General features: G+C 41.0%; 1 protein-coding gene and 1 long non-coding RNA gene across 2 annotated transcripts in view; one reads left to right on the forward strand and one right to left on the reverse strand.

Moving 5' to 3' along the window:
- Positions 1–17351, reverse strand: part of PON2 (paraoxonase 2) — a 28913-nt gene extending 11562 nt beyond the window's left edge. Inside the window, exons 1-3 of the mRNA XM_040260476.1 lie at positions 17153–17351; positions 10053–10123; positions 2660–2715 (exon numbers count right to left, since the gene is read on the reverse strand). Coding sequence (XP_040116410.1) covers positions 2660–2715; positions 10053–10123; positions 17153–17226 — 201 coding nt within the window. The 5' untranslated portion in view covers positions 17227–17351. The remainder of the gene's footprint in view (positions 1–2659; positions 2716–10052; positions 10124–17152) is intronic.
- Positions 2266–16838, forward strand: LOC120877968. Its single transcript, XR_005724431.1, has 3 exons — positions 2266–5157; positions 12132–12226; positions 16401–16838. It is a non-coding gene; the product is annotated as an uncharacterized LOC120877968 (long non-coding RNA).
- Positions 17352–22130: the final 4779 nt, after the last annotated feature.

Raw genomic sequence — 22130 nt, forward strand, 5'->3', positions numbered from 1 at the left:
TTTCTTCCTCCATGGTAGACAACCAGCTGCTCACAGGCTTTCACATAAAAACCATCAAGAACCTGAAGGGTGCTCTAACCCTCATTCTCATCTAAGCTGTGCTCTCTCACCTTCCTCGTAAGTCTGACAGCTATTTTATTAGTGTTGCTACTGTCTTCTAAGCATCTCCAAGGTTTTCACATCTTTCCCTGAGTCTCAGAGTCTGAAAATAATGGCTGCTGAGAGGGAACAGAATACCTACAGGCTGCCTTCAAAGTTGGATACTTTTTTCTTCATTTAAAAGATATTTATTTATTTGGATGCACTGAATCTCAGTTGCAGCATGCAAACTCTTAGTTGTGGTACAAGGATCTAGTTCCCAGGATCAAACCCGGGCCCCCTGCATTGGGAGCAAGGAGTCTTAGCCACTAGACTACCAGGGAAGTCCAAAAGTTGGATTCTTCTTTCTCAAGAAAAATGGAACCCATGAAGATGCTGAGGTCCATCACACTGGCCCATTCTAGGGAGGAGAGAAAGGCAGAACTTCCTCTTTGGCCCATATATACGGTTTTCCAATTAGAATGCCTATTGGTATAACCTAGCAGCACTCTGGCCAATCCATTTTGAAGTCTTTAAAATATATGCCTGAAAAGACTGTTACTTTTCAGGTTATAAAAATTAAGGCAAAAGTGAAGGGTAAACGCAATCAATGACTTTCCACTGATGATAGGCTTTTCAGCAGCAAAAAGAAAGAAAAAGCACTGGCCTTCCTTTGGGAGTTAATATATTGTTCAAAAATAAATAACATATAGATCAATGGAACAAAATAGAAAGCCCAGAGATAAATCCACACACCTGTGGACACCTTATTTTTGACAAAGGAGGCAAGAATATACAATGGATTAAAGACAATCTCTTTAACAAGTAGTGCTGGGAAAACTGGTCAACCACTTGTAAAAGAATGAAACTAGAACACTTTCTAACACCATACACAAAAATAAACTCAAAATGGATTAAAGATCTAAATGTAAGACCAGAAACTATAAAACTCCTAGAGGAGAACATAGGCAAAACACTCTCCGACATAAATCACAGCAGGATCGTCTATGACCCACCTCCCAGAATACTGGAAATAAAAGCAAAAATAAACAAATGGGACCTAATTAAACTTAAGAGCTTCTGCACAACAAAGGAAACTATAAGCAAGGTGAAAAGACAGCCTTCAGAATGGGAGAAAATAACAGCAAATGAAGCAACTGACAAAGAATTAATCTCAAAAATATACAAGCAATTCCTGCAGCTCAATTCCAGAAAAATAAACGACCCAATCAAAAAATGGTCCAAAGAACTAAATAGACATTTCTCCAAAGAAGACATACAGATGGCTAACAAACACATGAAAAGATGCTCAACATCACTCATTATCAGAGAAATGCAAATCAAAACCACAATGAGGTACCATTTCATGCCAGTCAGAATGGCTGCTCTCCAAAAGTTTACAAGCAATAAATGCTGGAGAGGGTGTGGAGCAAAGGAACCCTCTTACACTGTTGGTGGAAATGCAAACTAGTACAGCCACTATGGAGAACAGTGTGGAGATTCCTTAAAAAACTGGAAATAGAACTGCCATATGACCCAGCAATCCCACTGCTGGGCATACACACCGAGGAAACCAGAATTGAAAGAGACACATGTACCTCAATGTTCATCACAGCACTGTTTATAATAGCCAGGACATGGAAGCAACCTAGATGTCCATCAGCAGATGAATGGATAAGAAAGCTGTGGTACATATACACAATGGAGTATTACTCAGCCATTAAAAAGAATACATTTGAATCAGTTCTAATGAGGTGGATGAAACTGGAGCCCATTATACAGAGTGAAGTAAGCCAGAAAGAAAAATACCAATACAGTATACTAACGCATATATATGGAATTTAGAAAGATGGTAATGATAACCCTGTATGCGAGACAGCAAAAGAGACCCAGATGTATAGAACAGTCTTTTGGACTCTGTGGGAGAGGGAGAGGGTGGGATGATTTGGGAGAATGGCATTGAAACATGTATAATATCATATAAGAAACGAATCACCAGTCCAGGTTTGATGCAGGATACAGGATGCTTGGGGCTGGTGCACTGGGATGACCCAGAGGGATGGTACGGGGAGGGAGGTGGGAGTGGGGTTCAGGATGGGGAACATGTGTACACCCGTGGCGGATTCATGTCAATGTATGGTAAAAGCAATACAATATTGTAAAGTAATTAGCCTCCAATTAAAATAAATAAATTTAAATTAAAATAAATAAATAACAGCAAGAATGCTAGCTTTAAATTGAATGTTCAATGGAAAGAAAGGTATATTCTGCATTTAAAATAGGATAATGTATTATCAATATCCACAATCATGCTCCAGATATCATTTTTAATAACAAACAGATTGCACTGGAATATTTTAGTGCAAGGCAGTGGGGACATAAACAGTAATAAGTCAACTGGCAAAGACTTTTTCATCCCTATATTTAGAGAAGCTGGAGGTAAATTTCCAAGATCCTGTTTGACCTGTCTTTTGTTTTCAGAATATAATTTTGAAAGTGAGGAACTTCAAGTGACTGCTTTGCAGGCCTCATCAAACTTCCTTGTACTTCTTGCACTGAGATGGAGAAGGTAGATACTCACCACACTAAAGAAAGCCAGACCATTGGGAAGTATGTCAATATCTTCAGCGCCAGCTTCTGTTAAGTTCAAGAAATAGATAGATGTCATGTTCAAATTCTGTGATTTGTTAGGTAGAGCTTTGTTTGCTTTATCAGTGTCTGTATCTTTTGGCACGGTTCCCTTCCAAGGAACCACTCCCTTTAATAAACGTCAGGTCCAAATCCTTTCCTGCAGTGAACTTCTGACTTTAAATGTTAGAGATTTTATGTTTACTCAAATCAAAGTCAAGTAATCACTACATTTCTAGCTACGAGACTGAAAAAGTTGACATCTGTACACTCTTATGATAAACAGCCAGATGTCTATGCAAAAGTAATTGCCATCAGGGGACTATTACTTTCAGAATGAAGGACTCATCATCATTTAACCATGCAAATATCTTGTCCCTTTCTCGGCTCATTCAGTCTGAAGCAAACACAGACATTTCTCTCATTACCAGAGATAAAACACCTGGGATTATATAGTCCCTCTTTAAAAAACAACGTCTGTTCGATCTCATAAGCAAAGAGCTTTCTGTTTAATCTTTAAATTTAGGCTTTGGATTAAAAAAAAAAAAAACTGGCAAAAGAAAATTAATGAAAAATACCATGCACCTGAAGCCAGTTGAAGCTTCAGAGCAGTCTCTGAGACAGACTACAATTACTATTGATTGTTTATTGATTGTCTGCTGTACACTCCACACAGCACAGCAAATAATTAGACATAAGACCTTCCCAGTGGTCTCACTGTGTAAATTCCATGGACAGATAATAGACCCAAACACAGAAAAGAAGAAAAATGGCTTAGATTAAGCCAAGTCATGACGCGTTCTTTGAGTCCACAAAATTCAGTCTTCCCCTTTAAGCCCTCTCCAGAGTATGTCTCCAAGATTATTTCTAGGTTGTCAAAAACAAACAGCACCTATCCAGCTATTTGGGTTTTGCTTCCTGAGTTTGCATTTAGCTGCACTGCCTCTAGCGTTGCTCGTTCCATCACAGTGGAGAAAAGCAAAAAAAAAGTCAAGAACTTCACTTCATAAAGATGACCCATATGCTTACTGTCTCAGAAAGTGGAGAGCTATGTCTAAGCATAGTGTGCTGGCGGGGTTCTTAACCTCGGGTCTGTGGAACCACAAATGGGTTTTAAAGACTCTATGAGCCTTCTGAAATTCTGTGCAATGCAAAATGTCCTGTATATGTACAGATATCTTCTGTGAAAAAGGTTCTATGCTTTCAGCAGGTTCAAAAATGGGTCTGTGATACTCACCAAAAGTTCCATGGTGCTTTTCAACTGGTAAAGAGCGAGGACCAAGGAACCCTTCACCACATATACACACAAAAACACAAACATATGAACACACATGTGCACACAGAATTCTAGTCCAAGTTCTGCTTTCTAGATCCATTTAGTAGGAGCTCAATTAATTAAAATTTGTTGTTCTTGAAAAATTATTTAAGACAATTTCAATGTGTACATGCCTACACACATAGACAAAGAAAAGATATGTACAAAAAAAAACTAACCATGTTTTTGGGGTGGTGGGATTTTTGGTTGAGTGATTTTCCTTTTACTCTTTAAATTTTTCTTTGTTTTAAAAATTTCTACAAAACATATTCTTTCAATAATCAAGAAGAGAGCAACGTTTTTAAAAGATATGTTCACTTCGACCACATTGCAACTTCTGTTTCATCCTGTTGCCTAATTTCAAAGGAAAAAAAGTCATATCTGTAGCTTCTTTAGAATATTTTCCAGATCTACTCCCCCATCTTCACTTCTATAGCCAATATAACAGTAGGCTTTTGTCATCTCATAACACCCTTTCAGTCTGATTATTGTAAAAGTAGTCAAAGCTGGAGATGTTTTTCCTCCTCTAATTCAATAACAGAAACAGTAGTAGTTTTGGTAGTAACTATTAACTATTAGTAATAGTAACTATAACTATTAGTTATAACTATTAACATACATTGTGTTCACCAAGTACCAGGCTCCTTATAAGTACTTTACACATGTTAATTCATATAATTTTCATAACTCTAAGAAGTGATAATATTATCTCTTATTTTAGAGTGGAGAATATTGAGCCTTTGAACAGTTAAGATCACAAACTGGGAAGCTGGGATTCAAGGCTTTTGTTCTCACTTAAAAGTACATAGAAACAAATACAACCTAACATTTAATGAAATTTCTCTGTGAGAACCATTCCTTGATTCCTTTTTGAGAACACTTGACTTTGCTGTGGTCGATTCTATATGTTGGCTTTTTCCTCAAAATGTTTTCTTCCATGCCTTTCACCAAGATCTTCATCAATTCATATGTTGTACTTTTCTTTCAAACCTCTTTCAAACCATCTTTCTCCAGAAAGTCTTGTAAATTAGCACATCTGATTTTGATCCCTTCTTATTTCTTTAGCAATTATCTGTGTCAGAGAAGGCTAACCCCTCCCCAGGATCCATACTTCCCTTATTGCTGTTCAGCTACAGGTACATGGCAACATGTGTGTGCTTGCTCGTTTGTGTCGGACCCTATGTGACCCCATGGACTGTAGGCCACCAGGCTCCTCTGTCCGTGGGATTTCCCAGGCAAGGATACTGCCATTCCCTTCTCCAGGGGATCTTCCTGACCGAGGAATCGAACCCAATTCTCCTGCATTCCAGGCAGATTTTTTACCAACTGAGCCATCAGAGAAATCCCTCTTGCTGATAAAGGTGGCTGTTTGTCTGAGTTCAGGTTAATGGGACATGAAAGTACAATGTGTATGCAACTACTGGGTAAAGAAAGTAAATATATCTAGGTAAATTTTCTTTCTACCCCTTCCTGCTGGGAAATGGCAACCACTGGAGTTCTAGTCTTGGACCAAGGTGAAACGTTGAAGATAGCTGTGCTGCTTCATCAGCCTTTGTCTCAGAATGACCACATGAAATACAGTCGTCTAATAACCCTAGGCCATTTGCTTGTCTTTGGACTGTCACATAAAAGAAAATCAATTTCTTTCTTCTGTAAGTTACTTACTGTAACTTTATAATAGCTTATCAGCCCTTCATACCCAACAGAGTAACCAAAATGTAATGTAGCCTATTATTTTCCACTTTTTTGGTTCATTAATCAGCTATATGTGTTAATGACTCTGGGAGAAGACACTATATTGAAAAAAAATTGCTAAAGTTAACCTCTCTGAGCCTTAGATCCTTAACTGTTATAAAAAGAAAAACAAAAAATATGTTCATATCTCACACAGTGAGTTTTTCTGCTTCCCTTTGCATAGGTAGATTGCAAAGGGCTTGATGACAAGAGCTACAAACTTTCATGCTTAAAAAACAAAAAAATCTCTCAAGCAGCAGTTATAAAAATCATGATTACCAATTGTATAAAATCATTTATTAACTCAAGAGAAATAATCCATTCAAAATTTTTAGTCCAGGCTCTGAATGCCAGCATTTTCAAGATATTTTAAAGATATTTTAAAATGTTTTAAACTTCAAATAGAATTAAATAGCTCTTTAAGCATATTTTTTATTATTTAGATATAGATATTATGCCAAATCTTAGTTTCTGTTAGATACACTAGAAAGGAATAAAAAAACAAAAAATGGAATAAGTAGAGAACTCCTGGAGGGATTAGCTGGCCTCAAGTGTGTGTCTGCTACTGTTCCCAAAGTGGAAACTAAAAAAGAGAACTCCTGTATTCCTGCTGCCTACCGTGAGAAGTTGCTTTTGCCCATATGGGAAAGTATACCCGACTAATCCTTTGTAATCAAAGACCACTGAATAAGCAACTGTTGTTAAAAACATATAACCACAAGCTATTATTAACCACTATGCATCCCTGACATAGCACTCAACAAATGTTCACATAGTGTATGCTAACCAGAGAGCAAAAGCAAAGAAGAAAGGGAAAAAGAGAAAAATACGATTCTAATTTGATCTAAAAATGTATCCCAAATGTGCTTCTAATCATTCAACGTCTTTGCTCCACTGCCTTTTGAAGTGCGTCAGAGACATTAAACGCTTCACAAGAGGGGCCATAGGTGACATATTTCCTCATTCTTCCCAATTGCAGACAGCAGCTCGCACACATCACAACATAAAGGTCACAAACACAGTCAGACGCCTGTTCAGAATACAAATGTTGTTGCACTTGTTTTCCTCCGAGGAGCTCTCTGTCCCATGAGTTGCAGCAGCAATGTGCTTGGCACTCTGTCCTGTAATGCCGTCTGCCCTGAGACTTGAATCCACAGAAGGTGGGCTTCACAGATGCCAGGCTATTTAATAATTTTACAATTATTAACTCGGTAGCAAAAGTAACCTCCAGGATCGCTAACTCAACCTCCCAACCTGAACAGGTCCCTCTCAGCTGCCATCTGGCTTCTGCTGAGTGACCAGTTCCAAGGAGCTCTTCCTGCTTGCAGCCAGAAAGAAGGATGCATTTGCTGAGTTTCTCAGGACTTCAGACAATCGGAATTTTAGGACAGTCTGCATTATCCAGCATAGCCCTTTTCAATCCAACAGTTGGTTATTTGACACCGAGTTTGTATCTTCCTGCTCAGTGTTTGGGCAACAAACAAAAAGGGGAAATGCCAGGAGAAAGAAGTCAAGGAGTCTAGTGAAGGGAGACAGGACTAGGAAAAAAGTACAGAAGCAGCAACGGGAAAAGGAGACAAGAGCACAGAGAAAACAGATGTACAGAGGAGAGGGGGCAGAACCAGAAAGAAACTCTGAAGTAGGAAAGGCTGCTCTGAAAACCAATAGGTTCCATGAATTGGCTTCCTGGTGGGTCAGCAGTAAAGAATCTGGCTGCAATCCAAGAGACAAGAGTTTGATCCCTGGGTCGGGGAGATTCCCAGAGGAAAACATGGCAACCAGTCCAGTATTCTTGCCTGGAGAATCCCATGGACAGAGGAGCCAGGCAGGAGCCTGAGGTCCATTGGGTCTCAAAGAGTTGGACACGACTGAAATGACTGAGCATGGCATGGCGTGAAATTGAAGCCTTCGTTGTATGATCCAGAAGAGTTCCACTACTTTGTTTTTGACAAAAGTGCATTATGAATCCTGTCTGGAGTGAATGTGGTTGTAAATATGAGGTCCTGAGTTTATTCGTGTTCCAACTTGAGGGCAATTTAGCGAACAGTATCAAAACTTTAAATATATGTGCTAACTGAACAATAATCCCACTATTGAAAACTTATCCTTCATGTAAAAAAGATGCAAGAGCTATATGCATGATGATGTTCACTGATTTGCTTGTAGTTGCAAAAACCTGTAACCACTCCAATGTGCAATAAGGAACTGGTTAAATAATAATGGTACATGCAAATATTAAAAAGAATGAGGGAGGTCTATTCAAGTGCTAATGTGGAAATCTCTTCATAGTCAGAATGAAGCAAGTCACAGAATATAATTTTATACTAAGAGGCCATTTGTGAAAAAATAGATATAAATGTATATGCATATATTTATTTGCATTTGCACTGGAAATACCAGAAAAGATAAAATAGAAACTCTGTATCTGAGGTTATTTTTGTGGGAGATGGAAATTTTTTTAAAAATTTAATTATTTACTTTTTATTGAAGTATAGTTGGTTTACAGTGTTGTGTTAATTTTATGTGTACAGCATAGTGACTCAGTTATATGTGCATATATATATTCTTTTCCATTACAGGTTATTACAAAATACTGAGTATAGTTCCCTGTGCTACACAATATATGGTACCTTGTTGTTGTCGTCAGTCGCTAAGTTGTGTCTGATTCTCTGCAACCCCATGGACTGCAGCACACCAGGGTTCTCTGTGCTTCCTTATTGCTTATCTCTTTTATATATGGTAGAAATTAAAAGACGCCTACTCCTTGGAAGGAAAGTTATGACCAACCTAGATAGCATATTCAAAAGCAGAGATGTTACTTTGCCGACTAAGGTCCGTCTAGTCAAGGCTATGGTTTTTCCTGTGGTCATGTATGGATGTGAGAGTTGGACTGTGAAGAAAGCTGAGCGCCGAAGAATTGATGCTTTTGAAGTGTGGTGTTGGAGAAGACTCTTGAGAATCCCTTGGACTGCAAGGAGATCCAATCAGTCCATTCTGAAGGAGATCAACCCTGGGATTTCTTTGGAAGGAATGATGCTAAAGCTGAAGCTCCAGTACTTTGGCCACCTCATGCGAAGAGTTGACTCATTGGAAAAAACTCTGATGCTGGGAGAGATTGGGGGCAGGAGGAGAAGGGGACGACCCAGGATGAGATGGCTGGATGGCATCACTGACTCGATGGATGTGAGTCTGAGTGAACTCCGGGAGTTGGTGATGAACAGGGAGGCCTGGCGTGCTGCGATTCACTGGGTCGCAGAGAGTTGGACACGACGGAGCAACTGAACTGAACTAAGTGTGTATATATTAATCCCAAACTCCTAATTTATCCCACCTTCCGCTTTCCCCTTTGATAACCAAAAGTTTGTTTTCTATGTCTGTGGATCTGCTTCTTTTTTAAAAAAATAAAAAAGTTATTTATTCATGCTTTCTTTACTTTTGGTTGTACTAGGTCTTTGCCGCTGTGCACAAGCTTTTTCTAGTTGTGGTGAGCAGGGCGGACTCCTGTGGTGCCCAGGCTTCTCATTGGGGTGGCTTCTTTTGTTATAGAGCATGGACTCTAGGCGCTCAGGCTTGAGTAGCTGTAGCTCAGGAGCTTTAGAACATGGTCTCAGTACTTGTGGCACACCAGCTTAGTTGCTCTGTGGCATGTGGAATCTTTCTGGACCAGAGATCGAACCCGTATACACTGCACCACCATGGAAGTGCCTGTCTCTGGATCTGTTTCTGTTTTATACATAAGTTCATTTGTGTAATTTTTTGGATTCCACATGTAAGTGGTATCATATGATACTTGTCTTTGTCTGGCTTACTTCACTTGGTATGATCATCGCTAGTTCCACCCATGTTGCTGCAAATGGCATTATTTCATTCTTTTTTATAGCTGAGTAATATTTGTGGGAAGTGGAGATTTTGTTAGGAGATTTTTATTTTTCTATTTTATAACTTCTCTTCCTTCTGGCTTACCTTCCCCAACTCACTCCTGGGCTAATGTTACATAGAATTCAGTTGCCACACGTGACAAAAATACAGACCTGACAAAAATAGTTCAGCAAAGTCACTAAACAAGCAAGAAATCTAACAACAAACATAGGGTTGTACAAATAATTAGTAAATCACAGTGAGAGTAAGAGAGAAGAAATACAGGGTACATGAGATCAGAAGAGATGAAAAGGTTTTGCTGATCTAATGTGATTGTTCCTCTGATAAACAGTAATTATGTGCCAAAATACTTAGTGAATTTTTTAGTGTTAGTGGCCAAACAATGTGAGCTGTGTAACAAGCATTTTCTCAGACTCACCGATTCCTTTAATCAGGTGGCAATTAGGAAGGTCTACAGATTCCACTTCTCTGGAGGCTTTAAGTCGATTCCTGTTTAAAAAAGAAAAAAATCCATCTGTTTATGTATCCCTGCTTTGTAGCAGAAAGGGTTTAAAGAGGCTTACAGCAATACACACACACTGACACAAAACACAGCACAAATCTAAAGCGGATAAAGGAGAAGATGGAAAACAAGGGTAGGAACATAGAATAGTACCAGAACTGAAGTTAAAATAAAAATGCACATCACAGAGTTCTCTATGTGAACACGGGCCATGAAGGGAAGCTAGTAATCCAGCAAATACAGCTCGCAATGCATGCCCCTATGCAAATATGAGCATGACACCATATCCCAGTTCTCACAGCTCTCTTGTTGTGGGAAGAGCCTCAGATGTAGCACCAGAAGACCCAGGGGAGCTGAAAACTGCTCAGACCCTCTGCATAATGACGCAGTGATGGAAAGCAGGCCAAGGGAAAATGGCATTGTTCAGAGCCTGGCTCACAGGAGATACCACATAAATACTTATTAAGAGATTGAGGAGCACCAACTACTCTGGCAAAACTACTTGCTGTTGTCATTTCGTAAAAACAGAAGTGAAGAACTAACAAGAAAATGTTGAACTTCGATAAAGCATCTTCACTCTTGCTTCCTGCCCTGGAGCAGCAGCCCGCCAAGCAAGGTGGACAAACACATCTGGGCTCTGCTGCTCGAAGGCTTCCCCTCTTCTCATCGGCGCACCTTCTTTGTGTTCTCTACGTACATAAATAACGACAATCGTGCTGACAGAGCAGTCTGCATTTTTCAAAGTGGTTCACGCATGCCACTCTTCTAAGAGACAGAATGACCCTGTGTCCCTTGTCTCTCTTCTATTCATATCCTTGCCTCTTCGGACTTCTAGACGCTGAATATGGGCAAGGCTACCGTTTTCTCGGCAAAATGGAAGAAACCTCAGCCTGGACAACTCAGAATTACCAAAAGGGAGTGGCAACTATGTATTTTGGCAGTTCACATATACGTGTATATATATAATATGAAAGTTTCTAATTAAAGTGTTAATCACTATGTATTTGGAATCATATAACTAAAATAGTATTAAATTTCTTAAAACATAGCAATAAAGCAATGAAATAAAAATAAATGAATAAATTAAATATATAAAATATATGGACAAATAGAAAATTAAAAATAAAATAACCAACAAAAATTTTAAATAAACAGTAAAAAAAAAAAAAAATACCAAAAGATCTCAAATCTATGAGCCCCAGGAATGACTTAAAGGGAAAACAAGTATTTTTTTAAATTAATTTTTATTGGAAAACAAGTCTATTAAGCCTAACATAAGTAGTAGCAGTTAATACTAGTGATGAGGATGCTGCTGCTGATACTCATGGGTGATAAATGGTAATCAGAAATAAGAAGGGCTAACATGTATCAAAAGTGTTAGTAGTGAAACAGGTAGACTGTGTTTCTGTCATAGCAGTAAGACTGCATGACCTTTGGCAGGTCAGTTTAGGTCTATAGGCCTTATGTGGGATCTTAGTTCCACAACCAGGGATCGAACCCATATTCCCTGCATTGCAAGGCAAATTCTTAACCACTGGACTGCCAGGGAAGTCCCAACATCAGGGTTCTTAATTTCAGGCCCAGTGACCTTCATGGAGTCCATGGGTAAAATTCAGGGGTCTATGAACTCAGATGGGGAGAAAAACACATCTTTAGTTAAACCTCTGCCTGAAAGTGAGTATTTCTTTTGATGATGAGCGTAGGCAACAAACCACTGAGCTTTCTACTAGTAGTACCTGTGACTGCCACTAACAGAAATTGCAGATGTTTCCTAACATTTTAGTTGTAGATATCTCAAAATACCATTTATATTCATCTCGGCTTCACAGTACCTACTGTTAGGTATTCAACGACCTCTAGATATATTTAAGGCTTAATATAGCCTACATTAGATTTTTCAAATAGTTTGACAATAGAATTTAAGTAAGTTAGTATTAACTGAGATAGTATTTAAGTTTGCTTTGTAATCCTGTGTATTTTATTTTATGCATTTAGAAACATGATGCTGAGAAGGAGTCAAGGCTTCACCAGACTGCCAAAAGGATCTGCGGCACAAAAATCTAAGAACCTCTGCTCCAACGTCATCACAGGTAACAGTTATTGAGCCCTTACTATGTGTCTGACATTGTCCTAGCATTTTGCAAGAATTAACTCATTGATTGTTTTTACAGCCTACCCCCCATCCTCCAGATTAGGACACTGAGGCACAGAAAGGTTAAATAAAAAGCCAATGAGTCAGGTAAATAGTGGAGAATTCAGGCTATCTGGCTATAAGGCATAAACCCTTAACCAACAGTCATTAGCATGAAAGAAATCTCTACTTCTTTCACTCAGGAAAGGGCATTACCTTCAAAGCAGAATGAGATGGGGCTGGTTAGTGATTATCTTGCTTCATTTTGTGGTAACAGTAAAGATGCACCAGGTGGGTGTGTCAACAGGGGACACAGTCTTCTTACCAGGTTTGTTCCTTATTGCACTGCCTTTGAACTTACAAACCACTGGTGGGGCTTTATCTTTTAAGTACACACTAAATTCAAACAGGGGCTTTATCTTTCACATACAGACTTGTAAAACCCCTTGGAATTTACTCCCTCATCCCCTGTAATGCTCTTACTTAACTCAGAGTTTGTGCTCAGGCTTGTAAAGCTGAGAACGTTTGCTCCAATGGCAGACGAGAGAGGAGGCTGCAGGGAACTGGGGCAAACTGTATCCAGAATCAGAAGACCTGGCTTAGAGTACAGGTTTGGCACTAACTATTGAACTAGTTAGCTTCTCCAAGCTTCAGCTTTATCAGATATAATATAGGAAATATATAATATAATATAAAGACAGATATGAAGACTGGGAGAAGGCAGGAAGGTCAAAGGGCTTTCTTTCCAAATGTCAGTAAATGTTTGTTTTAGTTTAATACAAAGAACTGTTGACACTTTGAACACAAAGACTAGCACACAGAGCTTCCCTGGTGACTCAGTGGTAAAGAACCGGCCAGCCAATGCAGGAGACAGGGGTTGGGTCCCTGATCCAGGAAGATCCCACATGCTGTGGGGCAAAGCTTGCACCACAACCACTGAGCCTGTGCTCTAAAGCCCAGGAGCCGTAACTACTGAGCCCACGCCCTACAGCTTATTGAAGCCCACACACCTAGAGCGCATGCTCTGCAATAAGAGCAGTAACCACATGAAAAGCCTGTGCTCCGCAGCTAGAGAGTAGCCCCCACTCTCTGCAACTAGAGGAAAACCTGTGTAGCAATGAAGACCCAGCACAGCCATTTCAGACCAGCACACGGTAGTCACACAATAAATAAGGAGTATGGTGGCTAAAAAACAGGCTGCCCCTTCAGAAGTGTTCATTGGATAGCTTCTTGGTGGAGTTGTCATAAAAGATGTCAGGCAACAAGCAGAAAGTTCAGGTGCTTATTTCTGGATTTCCTGCTCAGGCACAAGTCTCTTAGGCACTTAAGTCTTATGATTCATTCAAGGCTGTGTGCTTTGGAATAGGGAGCACGGGCCTGGAAACATTTGTGTATTTCTGTTTTCCCCTTTATTGTTCAACTAGGGCAGAGAAGGCAATGGCACCCCACTCCAGTACTCTTGCCTGAAAAATCCCATGGACGGAGGAGCCTGGTAGGCTGCAGTCCACGGGGTCGCTAACAGTCGGATAGGACTGAGCGCCTTCACTTTCACTTTCCACTTTCATGCATTGGAGAAGGAAATGGCAACCCACTCCAGTGTTCTTGCCTGGAGAATCCCAGGGACTGGGGAGCCTGGTGGCCTGCCATCTATAGGGTCGCACAGAGTCGGACACGACTGAAGTGACTCAGCAGCAGGGAGGAGTGGAAAAGTTGGGGATGATATGCCATCCTCCCCTGGGAACTGTAGCCAGTTACAGTTCAGAAGGAAACAGACAACTCTGATTCCATTTATCCATCCATGACACACTTATACTAAAATATTATTCATTGCTTATCTGAAATCCAAGTTGAAATTTAAGTGGGCACCTTGGGGGAGAGAAAGAAACTTGAGTGCCAAAGTACCATCTCTAAAAATAGAATAATAAAATAGAAGGCACCGGATGAGAGCAAAAAAAAACAAACTGAAAATCTGTTTCTTGAAGAGCCTTTCTTTTTGTGGAGGTGGGAACATGCTGCTTTTCAAAATACTCTAAGGGACTGAAAGGAGAAATGCTATGCATTTAAGCACCCCACCAAACTTCGTAAACAGTAGGTACTTGATATTCTGCACTTATAGGGTTGCCAGATAAAATGTGAGATACCCAGTTAAATTTGAATTTCAGATAAATAATGAATACTATTTTAGTATAATTACATCCCAAATATTGCCTGGGGTATGTTTATACTAAAAAAAGATTTGTTGTTTATCTGACATTCCAGTTTGACTAGGTGTCTTGCATTTTTATTTGCTAGATCTGTCCATCCATCATTCCCCTCACCTTCTCACATCAGCCAATATGAGGCTTCAGTTGTCCAATGAGGTTACAACCCTGTGAAGTCACTGCTAAATAAAGTTTATTATAGTCAAGTCTTTATAAAGAAAAGACACATTAAATTTTAAATGACCCATCAGGTCCAGTCTGTATGAATAAGATTTTTCTATTTTTTCTTAAGTTTGCAACCATATTTATCACTCAGTTCAGTTCAGTTCAGTCATGTCTGACTCTTTGCGACCCCATGAATTACAGCACACCAGGCCTCCCTGTCCATCACCAACTCCCGGAGTTCACTCAGACTCATGTCCATCGAGTCGGTGATGCCATCCCGCCATCTCACCCTCTGTCGTCCCCTTCTCCTCTTGCCCCCAATCCCTCCCAGCATCAGAGTCTTTTCCAATGAGTCAACTCTTTGCATGAGGTGGCCAAAGTACTAGAGTTTCAGCTTTAGCATCATTCCTTCCAAAGAACACCCAGGACCAATTCAAAGGGACTTAAATTTAAAACCTTATGATTATTAAGAAGAAAAAATTATAAACTAAGAAAACTTCAATTAATAGAAACACTGGTGGTTTGAACTATAGGGAGAACCTAATGAGCTTGTGAATTTTAATGGTCTTGCTTTGAAACTGGGAGCTGGATAGATCATACAAAATCATCCAACTCAATAAGCTTCTGCAGAACAGGACAGTCATTTATATAACCTGAAAATTAAGCTCAGCATATCCATTTCTTACCAGTGAACGTTCCTCCTCCGACTCTGACCCTTCCTGGCACACAGACACTGTCCTCCTGGTGTTTTTCTAGAGCAGACGAAGCTACAGCCAAGCCAGTTGAGCTGGAAACTCTAGCATCACCTTTGACCTACCCCTCATCCCCCCGGCTTCCAGAGTTTGGGCCAGACCACTGCAATACTTTAACTAGTTTCCCCAGGTCTTTTTAGTCTCCATTCTGGTACTTGTCAACTCTAACTTCATGTGAGAATTATCAAGAGAATTTTTAAAAATAAAAAATACTCATGCCTGGGCCCCACTCAGAGCAACAGGATTGGAACTGCTGGGGGTGCAGTCCAGACAGCAGGTCTCCTGGAGAGCCTAAGGCACAGCCAGGATTGAGAATCACTGCTCTACTCTAATGCAGCCTTCCAGGTCAGCTCTACACAGTCCAGCTGATTCTGCTTTAGAAAGTTTAAACAGGTTCCTGTTTAAAAAATAAAGCACACACACAGCAAACACTGATAGTTCCCTTTTGCCCATCAAAGCTGGCCCCAATTTCTCAGCATACCTTTAATAACCATCTCGAGACCTATCCTTCACCTATCCCTACTGTCATCATCCCTTAACTTTAAGCTCCCCTCAGATCCAAACTTCCCCACATCAGTCCCTTTGTTTATGCTGCAACCTCAATCTGGGACTGCCTCCTTCCTCCCCACTTGGGTTTCACCCATCCTTCCAGGACAATGTCAAATGTCTCTTCCTCCTGAGCTTCAGCTTCAGGAGTTGTCATTTTTCCTCCTTAAGCCTATAGGGGTTGGTTTGTACCTGTCCTGAACATCCTGACTGTCCCTGTAGCTCAGATGGAATCTGCCTGCAATGCAGAACACCTGGGTTCGACCCCTGGGTCAGGAAGATCTTCTGGAGAAGGGAACGGCAATCCACTCCAGTATTCTTGCCTGGAGAATCCGATGGATAGAGGAGCAGCGTACTGGGCTACGGTTCGTGGGGTCGCAAAGAGTCGGATACGACTGAGCGACTAACACTGCTGCACTGGACATCCTTGTTTATCCATCTGTCTTATTTCTCTCCTTCCCTTTCATAGGGTAAGAACGGTACCTTACTCTATTACAGGAGCCTAAAAGAGCACAGCATACAGAACAGATGCTCAGCATTTCTGGAATTCTTTCGCGTGAGGCTTATATAATTTGAATTGATAATGTGGAGACTGTGACATCTGCCTACCGCCTTTTTTTTTCATAATAAGTAAAATGTGTGAAGGACTAGGCGGGTCCTGTTTGGCATTCTGGCTTCACGGTTCCTGGACGAGGAGATAAATAAGGAAGTGATGTAAGAACAGTAGCTGAATATTTCAAGTATTTTTGATCTGCCGCGCCAAGATTAGAGAGCGGAAGAAGCTTCTCCAACGCGGCAGGGGAGGGATGGAGAACAACTTTGTTAAAGACAGAGGCTGGTTTGGGCACCAAAGAGAAGCAGGATCCGTGACCTGAAATAAATCTTTATAATTAAAGTTTCAGTGCATTAGTAATAGTGTCGTTTTCAAGTTAAAGCACGAGGTTTGCCCTTGAGTAAATTGCACGGCACTCGCACAGCTCGTCAACCTAGGTAGCAAAGAACTTTGTGAGCAGCAAAAGCTTGCAAACTCTCCAGGAAGTCTCGCGATTCAGCCCAAACTGTGTGGGGTTTTGCGGGCGGCTGGGGGTGGGGTGGCGACGCTCGGCGGGCCGGGGAGCAGAGCCGGCAGAGAGCGTCCCCGGCCCCGGGTCCCAGCACGAGGGGCCCCCGCAGCCCCGGCCACCCCGACCCTGCGGACCCGGGAGGGCCCCCAGCCCCTACCTGAGCGTCAGGAACCTCTCGCCCAGCAGCGCCAGCGCGATCCCCAGCAAGCTCAGCGCCAGCAGCCGCCCCATGGCTCGGGAGCCGCGCTGCCTTGCTCCGCCGGGCCGGGGAGCGCTGTGGGCGGCGCCGCGGCACCGCCGGGCCACGCGGGCTGCGCTCCGCCCCGAGCCGCCCTGCTGGCGAGGAGCCGGGGCTCCGCCCTCGACCCGGCCCTTGGCCTCGGACACACTCCGACCTCCTCAGACACCTTCCCTGGGAACGGAGGCCCACCCCCGCCGCACCCGCGCCAGGTTAGAGGGCGCTTAGAATTCCTTCACTTCCTTTCACTGACAGCCCCGCAGGAATCTCAAGCAGCTCTCAGGCTTTGCTTAGTGCCCACTTCCCAGACATTCCTTCCCTCCTAGTGCTGGAACTTACGTCCTAGAAACTTGTGAGGGACGGTTTTAAAGTGTGTGTGTGTGTGGGGGGGGGGCGGCGTATTTTTATTATTACTACAGGAAAAGATACTGGGTCGTGTCTTGTAAATATATGTTGGAATCACTATTTTTAATAACAGTATATAGATGGGAGGAAGGAAACATCAAGTTTCTAAGTAATGCTTCATCCAGACTGTGCTGCGCTCAGTCCGGTCACTCAGTCGTATTCGACTCTGTGATCCCATGGACTGTATGTAGCCCGCCAGGCTCCTGTGTCCATGGGATTCTCCAGGCAAGAATACTGGAGTGGGTTGCCATGCCCTCCTCCAGGAGATCTTCCCAACCCAGGAATCAAAGCCAGGTCTCCAGCATGGTAGGCGGATTCTTTACCATCCAATCCACCAGGGAACAAGTGAGTATGGCTGAAATAAGCTTCTGCTGGTTGCTGGTTAATTGTCACCCTACATTATGTGGGCAGATGCCAGTTTATCACCTGTAATACACCCCAGGGGAAAAAAAAAAGACTCTGCATTTCCTGTAGGGCTTCCCTAGTAGCTCAGCTGGTAAAGAATCCACCTGCCATGAGGGAGACCTGGGTTTGATCCCTGGACGGACTCGATGGACGTGAGTCTGAGTGAACTCCGGGAGATGGTGATGGACAGGGAGGCCTGGCGTGCTGCAATTCCTGGGGTCGCAAAGAGTCGGACACGACTGAGCGACTGAACTGAACTGAACTGAACCCACTGCAGTATTCTGGCCTGGTCGCAAAGAGCAACTTTCACTTTCACTTTTCTGTGTGTGAGTGTCTCTGATTCAGTCCTGAGGGATATTATTAAGTTCTGTTGCCTGGTAGAGACTTACATAGTTGTCCTTTGAAAGCCCAGGAGGCTTACCTTTTGTGTGTGTGGCGTGGACTCCTCTGGCAGTAGTGAAACTATAGATACCTTCCTAGAAAAATGTTTATAAGTGCATACAATGGAAGTACTAGTTGCAAAGGAGATCTATTACATTCAAAATAAATTATCAAAGTGTTCTTTCAGAAGTTTGTGCTACAGTAATATAGCAATGTAATATGTGCTACATTGTTAACACATTAAATAGCAAGGTGTAGCACTATTCTTTCACGTAGTGATGAGCATAAATGTTATTTCAAGAAATCTGTAGCACTATAATGAAATAATGATCATAACTCATTTCCATTAGTAACAAAGTCACAAGTATTGCTAATGCTTCTGGAACTTGTTTCCTACTTTCGTAATTGAAAGCAATGCTTAATTCCATTAGAAATCAAGATACTTTCCGCTCATTCAAAGTCACAAACCCTCCGGAATTCTATATATGGAACATCTGGATTAAGAATGGTGCCATAGTTACCGTATGACTGGGTAGGTAAGGGTGGGATCTCTTCTTTAGGGAGGTTTTTTTTTTTTTTAATTGTCTGTTTGAACACAAATACCCTGATACCATGCTTCTTTGTTTTTTGTTTGTTTGTTTTTTAAATTTTGGCTGTGCTGAGTCTTCACTGTGGCACAGGCTTTTCCCTGGCTATGCGAGAGGGGGCTACTCTCTAGCTGCCATATGAGGCTTCTCATTGTGATGGCTTCTCTTGTGGAGCATGGGCTCTGGGGCGTGTGGCACATGGGCTTAATAGTTGTGGCTCACGGGCTTAGGTGCTCTGCAGCGTGTGGGATCTTCCCGGATCAGGGATCCAACCCATGTCTCCCACATTGGCGGGTGGATTCTTTACCACTGAGCCCCCAGCGAAGCCCTAGGGAGGTTTTTAATGACAGTCTTTGGAGAAGAGAAGAATCTCATATGTGACATCAGAATTTAGAATGAAGAGCCAAAAGAGAAGGCCTGGGCCTATGGCCAGGGCTTCTGTGTTAGTTTGGAGAGCATTATGCCAATGATTCTGGATAGTGACCAGTACATAACCTGTGCCTGTACATCTAATTGTACATCTAATTGTTGTGTGCTGTTTTCCTTTGCTATTCCCTGGCATTTTTTAAACTCATGTTCTTAATATTAATAATTCAGCCTGGTTACAACTGAACTTAATGAGTCAAAGGTCTGCTTTCTTCAAGATATACTCAGGGTAGTGAAACACAGCTCTTGTGCCAACCTGCCCTTCTTGCCCATGGCAGACATCACTAATTGAGCCTTCCATTGTTTCTCACTAAGCCTAGGCTTGTCTTCACATCTTTTCAAACAATGACAGAAGAGAAATAAAGGTCCCCAAAGATAGAGTTCCATTCAGGATGAAGCCTGCTCCCCATCTTGTGCCACCACAATGCCCTGGGGTTTAGGATGGAGGCATTTGTGGTAAAGAACCAGGCTTTCAAATCCAGCGAGACATACCTCACCTGTCTCAGAGAATCTTGGGAAACCCTCAGTTTAATTTTATTAACTCGACCAGTGAGTTCCCTCAAACTTGGTCTCCTAAATTCCTCAGGACTTTGTGTGAAGAGCCCAATAGCTCCATTCTGGGAAGGGAGAATTAGGGAGTTTGGGATGGACATGTACACACTGCTATATTCAAATGGATAAACAACAAGAACCTACTGTATAGCACAGGGAACTCTGCTCAATGTTTTGAGGCAGCCTGGATGGAAGGCAATTTTGGGAGAGAATGGATACATGTGTGTGTATATATATATATGGCTGAGTCACTTTGCTGTCTACCTGAAGCTATCACAACATTGTTAATCAGTTATACTCCAAAATAAAACGAAAAAGTTTAAAAAGTACCACCACCACCACCCCCAATCCCTATCCCTACTATGCCAGGGCTGAGAATTATCTTTTCTCATAGTTGGGTTAGAATTCCAACTAATTTCTCATAGTTGGAAATTAGAAGCCTAATTTCTTCATCACAAAATGGAGAAGGCTGGTCATAAATTCTATAGTACATACGAGGGATTACATTTTATAGTATAGCTTAGCAGTCTTTTGAGATAATTGGAATTTGTAGGCTATGCCAACCTAACCCTCGGCTTATGTTTTCTCATGGGAAAAATTGTTTTCTGACTCCCAAATAACCAAGTTACCCAATACAAAAGAGACTTGTTTTAGAACTTGTTTGTATGCTGGCAGTTCCTCACACTTGGTTGGAAGTATTTCTCAAATAATGACATATAACTACTTTGTAATTAGAAATTAATGGTTGTTAAGCAAAATTGCAGAAATAATAATAGTTTTTTTCAGTGCTTCTCAAACTATATGTGGTGAAGGACAGGTTTTCTTTGCCTTTGTAAAGTACAATGAAAGTGAATTACTAGAAAATGAAATGAAAATTCAGACGTACAAAATATAAGCCCAAATCTTTTATTATTTGATTCAGCTGATGTAAAATTACTTTGTCAAATTTGTATAACAGTTCTAAATGCATACTTTCAAATTTTCATACTTATCTCACCATGGGCGAGAAACAAAGCATTCACAGACCAAAAATGGTCCTGGAACACAAGTGGACAGCCTCTTATGATCGTATTTTAACACTTTAAAGTTCTTTGCAGTAGATCATCACGTGTAAAATCCCAGTAATTTATGAAATAGGTTTCTTGTAATTATTGTCATTTTGTATATGATGGGACATTCATCCCTCCATATCCTTTTTATTTTCTTCCTCCCTTTTCCTTTTTTTTTTTTCAAGGAGTCATACCTTTAGATCTTTTAACATAGAAATACATGGAAGAGGTGTTATAAAAGATAGTTATTATCAGTAAAAGAAAGATTTGCTTTGTAGATGCTTCATACTAGTGCTCCTTGGAGGGCAGACTTCCCTACCAACTTACAGCAGTGTGCAAATTCAAAGAAAAAATGAATGAGTTTTTCCATTGTGTCATTGTATCTCTAGAACATATGAATAAACAATTTTGAGATAATGTTGGAAATTAATCAGATGGTCCCTTTGACCCAAGTCATTTTCTGAGAATTTCAGTATATTAAAAAGTGAAGAAATGCCATATAACAAAGATAGAAAATTGTTATATATTTTTTAAATATTCATAATCAACAACTTAACATTCTTCAGATACTAGATTGAATATGAACTTGCTGTTTGTAGATCAAAAACACACAGATGTAAAGTAAAATTTTATGTGCTAGTCAGAAAACAGTTATGCATTTTGCAAAAAAAAAAGTTTATTTCTGGTTTATTACAAGAGGAATGGCCCAGTAAAATGAATGAGTTTTTAAAATTTTAGGTGAGAACAAGGAGGAAGTGGAACTTGTGTTAAATCATTGTAATATTCTTGCATGTGTGGAAAGAGAGCAGAGATAGTGGATAACTTTACATTTTCGTAAGGTAAGATGCTGAAAGAAAAACGGCAGTGTGTAAGTTCAAAGAAAAAAGTGAATGAGTTTTTTCATTGTGTCAGTGTATCTCTAGGACATACGAGTAAACAATTTTGAGATAATGTTGGAAGTTAATCAAATGGTCCCTTTGACCCAAGTCTCTTTCTATAGAAGGCTGACAGATTTGCTGCCTGTCTTCCAGGAGCTGTGGGACCACGTGGGATCTCTCCAGAGGTCTTGATAGAAAATGTTGGGAGAGAGAG

This window comes from Oryx dammah, unplaced genomic scaffold, assembly GCF_014754425.2.
Source record: "Oryx dammah isolate SB20612 unplaced genomic scaffold, SCBI_Odam_1.1 HiC_scaffold_18, whole genome shotgun sequence".
NCBI lineage: Eukaryota > Metazoa > Chordata > Mammalia > Artiodactyla > Bovidae > Oryx > Oryx dammah.